The 7,373-nt window shown below is 33.2% G+C and overlaps 1 protein-coding gene across 1 annotated transcript in view; it reads left to right on the top strand.

The window, feature by feature from the left end:
- The first annotated feature begins 385 nt into the window (after positions 1-385).
- The window catches only part of LOC106467333 (fasciclin-1-like), a 22,183-nt gene continuing 15,195 nt past the window's right edge, over positions 386-7,373 (top strand). Inside the window, exons 1-4 of the mRNA XM_022395493.1 lie at positions 386-396; positions 1,449-1,581; positions 2,468-2,618; positions 3,164-3,347. Coding sequence (XP_022251201.1) covers positions 386-396; positions 1,449-1,581; positions 2,468-2,618; positions 3,164-3,347 — 479 coding nt within the window. The remainder of the gene's footprint in view (positions 397-1,448; positions 1,582-2,467; positions 2,619-3,163; positions 3,348-7,373) is intronic.

Here is a 7,373-nt window from a genome sequence, read left to right on the forward strand (position 1 = left end):
AAGCTGCAACGCATCCTTTATCTGAGGATTATATTACGTAAACTGAGCAGCTGTAACACATTCTTTATCTGAGGATTATATTACGTAAACTGAGAAGCTGCAACGCATCCTTTATCTGAGGATTATATTACCTACACTGAGCAGCTGTAACACATTCTTTATCTGAGGATTATATTACGTAAACTGAGAAGCTGCAACGCATCCTTTATCTGAGGATTATATTACCTACACTGAGCAGCTGTAACACATTCTTTATCTGAGGATTATATTACGTAAACTGAGTATATGCGACACATTCTTTATCTGAGGATTATATTACCTAAACTGAGCATCTGCGACGCATCCTTTATCTGAGGATTATATTACGTTATCTGTGTGTAAAGCAATGGATACATCGTATGTCTTGTACACTCTCATGCCTTGATTTATGGAAACACACGAGGTAAAGTTAGTATTAAAACAAACACCTGTGGCGAAGACTACTTCGACAGCAAATTAAACCTTTTTAAAAATATGTTCATACTTAAAGATCTTGAAAGATAATTTCAGTATCGTTACTGTTGTTTTGTTTTTACTTGTTTTAGTGCAAAGCTACACAATCTGTTACCTGCGCTCTGTCTACTGCGGAGAATCAAACTCCGGATTTTAGTGTTGTAAGTCTGTAAATGTAACGTCTATTTTGACTTTCGAGTCCCCTTTGCATGATATGTACAATACATTTAGTGTGTTAATTATCAGGCACCTTGCCTAATTCGCCTATCGCTTAAATTTATTTGCATAACCTTTAAAAATACACTAAACGAGAATTTACCCCAAACGCAAAATATCCGAATTAATATTTAGGTAAGCACGCAAGCTCACGCGGAGTTAGAAACTAATTTCTTTGTCAGGTGTTCTGTTTTTGTAGTATTCTTCTCTCTGAGTAAACCATTGCTACTTACCTGTCTGCAACCATCTAGTTGTTTTACAAGACATTCTGAAATATGGTTTAAATGTGAAAAAAGTCAATTAATCAATTCACACAATTAGTATACCGCAACTGATTATTGCAATCGATTTGTTTTTAATAAGTTGGTTTATATATAAAAGAGTTGTTAATTTTATGAATGGGGAAATGTTTACCTTTGATATATATATATATATATATCTATCAAACTGTACTTTGTATACTAAATCAATTTTTGTAGGATTTTGAGTGGTATGTAGTTCTTCTGAACTGTGACGATATTTCAATTTGCAGAGCCTTTGCATCACGTGTTCGATCTGAAGATGTAATCGATTTGTTTTTAATAAGTTGGTTTATATATAAAAGAGTTGTTAATTTTATGAATGGGGGAAATGTTTACCTTTGATATCTATCAAACTGTACTTTGTATACTAAATCAATTTTTGTAGGATTTTGAGTGGTATGTAGTTCTTCTGAACTGTGACGATATTTCAATTTGCAGAGCCTTTGCATCGCGTGTTCGATCTGAAGATGTAATCGATTTCTTCACTGATGTTGGAAACCACACTTACTTCCTTCCTGTTGGGGAAGGAAATGATCAAAACATGAACAGACTACGTGATATAGATAGCAAGGTTGGAAATGTTTTATCATACATTTTATCATAAAAAAACAAACAAACAAAAAAAGGACATTTATGTATCATTCAGACAATAGCCGAACACATATAAAAACAACAACATTATTACCTGTTCTATTTAAAAGATTCTGTATTCAAATTTATACTGATTTGGTAGAAAATAGTTTGAAACGACCCAATGAGGTAGCTTATTTAATATTTTATTACCACGTTGACGGACATCACTTACGTGTTTCACGTGAAAATGGGAAACTTCGATACCACTATACCGTTTAGAAATGATTTAAACCAAAGTCAACAGACAAAAATATATATTCTTCTTTTCTTTACCTAGAAATTACTTTACAATTTAAATTCATTTTATTCGTATATGAAGAAGAAGTATTCTGTTACATTGGTATAACAAACTTTAAAACACTGAAAATATACAGATAATAAAACTAAAGGTTAGGGTTAGACATTTCACTAGTACTACTCTGACTCTGCATGAAAACTCAATTTTTCACGAGTTCACTTGTCTTCAGTACTATCTAGAAAGTAGCAATCTTTTGACGTGTTAAATAGCTAGAAATACAAGAAAGGGCATCAATGAAAGCACTATCTTAATACGTGTTGTTTTTTTGTTCTAATCTGGTACCTTATATTCAATAAAACTAAAACCAATATCCAATAAGTGAAGCTTTACTGTTACTCTAATAAAAAAAAGGTAATTATCGTCGAATCGAATTTCAATATCTAATATGTTAATAAGTTAAACTCTCGCCTCTCTTCTTTTTAGATCGTCTATTATTTATTGTATGTTATCATAAAGTCCCTTAGAAAGGAAACTCAAATTGTCACATGACTTTGTAATTAGATTTCGTTCTTTGTTTGTTTTCTAGGTAATCAAAGGGCACATCATCCCAAGAAAGGTACTTTTCACCCGAACCATGGGGTCAGAACCTTACCGAGCGTATGCTTACGATCCAGCAGAGCTAAGAGTTGAACTGTCTTTGGTTAATCAGACTGATAGTCTGGGCAATGGCTACGTGTGTAAGTTGAATGAATCTGATTAGACTTAAAAGTGAAATCAAGGCTTTATTTGTAAGCTATAAATCTGTGTTGACGTCTTCGCCATTTATGTCGTGAATTGTTGTAGTCAGAACAAGTAGGCTGTTGACGTTAGGGATCGATCACAGATTTGAATTTCTGCCATGATCTTACCTCGTGAATCGATAAAGTTTGAAAGTAGGACTAAATATTTAACCTGGAACGTTTTTTATTACGTTCGTTAAAGACAATTCTGAAATACAAGTTACTGACTTGGTAAGAACCTCGAATTATTCGCTATTTGAATATTTCTTCAGGTTGATTAGATAATACAGCATAAGTCATTTAAAGAAGCATTAAGTCTAGATATATGTTGTTTGGATAACTGTGAAGAAGAAAACATACAGAGTAGAGCAGTTTTTATCCGAATTATTAAAATGTTCCACAAAAATAGAAATAGCATCGCTTTACTATAAAAAATGTGAGGTAACAACATTCAGTAAGCTGTGACACTTATGGTATTTTTATTTTTGTACTCTCGATGGCAGTGTACGCCCAAAGCAATACTCTCCAGAGTGACCAGCGACACCGCAAAGGAGTGGTCCTGTCCAAGATCGTCCGACCTAACATTCCTGTCAAAAATGGCGTTGTGCATCTTATCGAAGCTCCGTTGATGATTATCAATATCACTATATGGGACTTTATTAAAAAAGAGAAGGAGGGGAGGTTATCGTAAGTACTCTGAAGTAAACGTATCTTCTGTATGTAGGCAGAAAGGGGGTTCTTTGTGATCCCCCTCATGTAGTCGTATAGGGAATTACTTTTAACCACGTTTTTTCTACCATTTACACGTTAAAAATGTCTTTATCATCTTTGGGCATTTTTTAGTTGTAGGACATCGGAACTCTATTTGATCATTGACCTTTGTATTTAATTCTTACATATATTTTGCAAAGGTCAACACAATCCATGAAATGAAACAAAACCAGTAGTTACGGCTAATGTTTTCAGACCAATTATAACTAATTTACAGGTAGGCCCATGTTTTTGGACCAATTATAACTAATTTACAGGTAGGCCCATGTTTTTGGACCAATTATAACTAATTTACAGGTAGGCCCATGTTTTTGGACCAATTATAATTAATTTACAGGTAGGCCCATGTTTTTGGACCAATTATAACCAACTTGCAGGTAATGAGTGATTCATGTGGAATCACAACTACTTTCTTTAGAGAAGATGGCTGAACTCCATTTTGAAAATACTGTACCGGGTTGTTTCACAATAAGATGAACACTAAAACTCTGTACCTACTGGACTGCTCAGGCCTGTCAAATTGTTTGTAAAAGTGTTTACTATAAAGCAAAACAACTTATTAGAATATTTGTCTTTGTTTATATTTGAGCTTTCTCAAGCAAAGATAACTTTTATAATGTCTATAATAATCTAACAAAATTTAAGAAACCATATCTTAATCGGTGTAACGATCAGATGAGATACCCATTTGGAAAAAGCAGAATAAGTTTTCATCCTGAAATATTTATATGCTATTATGTTACATGTTCATTGAAGATAATTAGTTTGTAAATGAATCACACCAATTTTACGAAGCTTCAATAAAAAGTTGAAACTATAAAAATGAATGGCACCTCTGCGACTGAAAGTGTGTGGCGTGTTAAATGGCATCACCTCTCCAACCTTGGATCCTTCAACTTGCAGCCCGACACGTTAATACTACGCCATGCCAGACTGTGTTTCAAGAGAGGCTAATTGTAAATGTTTAAGGACTAGGTTGTTTTTACTGAACACCATTTTTGTAAGAACTAGGTTGTTTTTACTGAACACCATTTTTGTAAGGACTAGGTTGTTTTTACTGAACACCATTTTTTAAGGACTAGGTTGTTTTTACTGAACACCAATTTTTTAAGGACTAGGTTGTTTTTACTGAACACCAATTTTTTAAGGACTAGGTTGTTTCTACTGAACACCAATTTTTAAGAACTAGATTATTTTCACTGAGCTCAATTTTTTAATGACTAGATTGTTTTTACTGAATCCAATTTTTAAGGGCTACATTGTTTTCACTGAGCTCTAACTTTTTAAGGACTAGGTTGTTTTTACTGCTTAACAGATCTCTGTGTAGAAAGTTTATGTTAAAATAGATATTAAAATATGACAAAATAAAGTTGTTACAGGAGGTTTTTGCCACTGAAAATCCATCACTTACCCCTTTTCGCAAGCAGTATCGTGAGTTTTTGTGACTCGGAGAGTCATTCTATCATGAATATAGGAATTAAAAATTTAGAGTTATTACAACGAGTTTTGATAATTGTCTAAAGTTAGTTGAGGTGGCTAGCTGTGGAAGACTCGATAAGAGGTGATGAGTGGAAACTATCTGAATGACTCAGTAAGAACTGATGAGTAGATATTCTATTAATGAGTATATAAGAGAGGGTGATGAATGACTCAGTAAGAACTGATGAGTAGATATTCTATTAATGAGTATATACGAGAGGGTGATGAATGACTCAGTAAGAACTGATGATTAGATATCCTATCAATGAGTATATAAGAGAGGATGATGAATGACTCAGTAAGAACTGATGATTAGATATTCTGTTAATGAGTATATAAGAGAGGATGATGAATGACTCAGTAAGAACTGATGATTAGATATCCTATCAATGAGTATATACGAGAGGATGATGAATGACTCAGTAAGAACTGATGAGTAGATATCCTATCAATGAGTATATACGAGAGGATGATGAATGACTCAGTAAGAACTGATGAGTAGATATCCTATCAATGAGTATATAAGAGAATGTCTCGAATTTCCAGCTACTTGCATCTTCAGAATAGTGTTTTCATGGTAAAAAATATCACCCGCTCATATATAAAGCTCTCATTTCACACACACACACACACCCCACTGGCACAACGGTATGTCTGCGAACTTACAACGCACAGATAGCCCATTATGTAGCTTTGTGCTTTAACTTCAAACAAACAAACTCATTTCATAAAATAAAAAAAAATATATTTAAGCAGATAACACAGGGCTCGTCCCAATACTCGTATTACACTCGTTGAAAACATGCTTTCTTTGCTGCTGAGGTTAAATCCCTGTTGTATGTAAATATATTTTTTTAACTATTATTCACGCCATACTCCGAATGATGATAAATGGATGCACGCTTAAGTCACGGACCGAAATTACAAATTTATACTACAGCCAATTCATAAGTTTCAATAAGAAATCGTTGTTTTAAAACGCAGAAATTTGCGATATGAAAATGTCGTATTAAAACTGAACACAGTATTTTCTTCAAATATTTCACAAGTTTTTATTGTTATAGAGTTTTACAAATATCTGTGCCAATAACCATATAAGGTGATTAAACTACTACAAGAAACGATAAATATATATGTGGTGAATCCTTACTTCAGTCTTCGAAAATTTAACTAAATTAGTTTGTAAAATAGGGAATATAATATACATGTTTCATTCAGGTACCTCTCTCAGCTGTAACGTATTTACTAACAACTTCTGAAGCAGTTGTAGTTGCCACTATAAAATAATAAGCCTTAGGATAATTATTGTAATTGAGATATTTTTTTATATTAGGAATGCAATTAAACGCTCTAAAGGCAAATTTGATACACCTAGTTCTTCCCCCGATGGGTCAGCAGCAAGTTTACGGACTTACAACGCTCTAATCTGAGGGTTCAATTACCAGCAGTGGACAGAGCCTAGATAGCCAATTGTTGTACTTTGCACCAGAAAAATAAATACAACTAGCTATTTTGCTGCCATCTGTTGATATCAAATGTAATTAGTTTGCTGTGCCTGATGATGCCAGATTAACCCAGTGAAATGTTACATATTCGATAATAAAGAAGTTTTAATCAATGTTTGCTTTAGAAATATCGTTTTCTAAGTAAAACTATTTAAATTATTCTGTTGTTTTAATACATTAAACTAATGTTCAGTAACGATTTATATATATATAAAGTCTACAATTTGAAAGTATGATATATGATTTGTGTAATTGTAAATCAGCGGTTAACATTTAGTATGCCTGATTAGACTTTCATTAAAATATTATCACTTTAAACCATCAATTTAAACAAGATTGTTTTGGGAAAATCATTTATTTGTCGTCTAAAATATACCAATTTGTTCGTGATACTTAGCTAATTGTATTTGTTATTTTTTATGTACTAATTCGTCATTTGTGTACGTAAGTATATTGTTCTAATACAATAGTAAACGGAGCAACAAAGACTTAAGAGCGTTTATGTGATAGAATGACCTGTCTTTTTCAGCTATCAGCTATGATATACAGCTAAACATAATGGATTTATATACAAAATCAATCAGGCAGGTCAGAACTTACAAAACGTTGGGTGGAGGGGGGGGGGGTCACGAATGAATAAAAATTGTCTGACAACCAATAAAAATGCTTTAAAATATTATTCAACAATTTCACACAATAACAAGTACTTAGTGCAGAGGGCGCTGTAGCACTTTTATATATTTTACTTATACAGCAGCTGTAAATTATATTATTACTAACGTATAGCCCGTTAATAATGACGGGGCAAGTATTACCACCCCCACCCCAAAGCATACTCTAACTTCACATTTCATAGCTTACTGAAATAAATACATTTTGAGAAAGCAAGCTCGACTAAAAAACAGGCAGAAAAGTGCAGTCGAGGCAGTCAAACGTCGGTAAATTCCTTTGTGAGCCA

Source organism: Limulus polyphemus, unplaced genomic scaffold (assembly GCF_000517525.1).
Source record: "Limulus polyphemus unplaced genomic scaffold, Limulus_polyphemus-2.1.2 Scaffold2571, whole genome shotgun sequence".
In the NCBI taxonomy this organism is placed as follows: domain Eukaryota; kingdom Metazoa; phylum Arthropoda; class Merostomata; order Xiphosura; family Limulidae; genus Limulus; species Limulus polyphemus.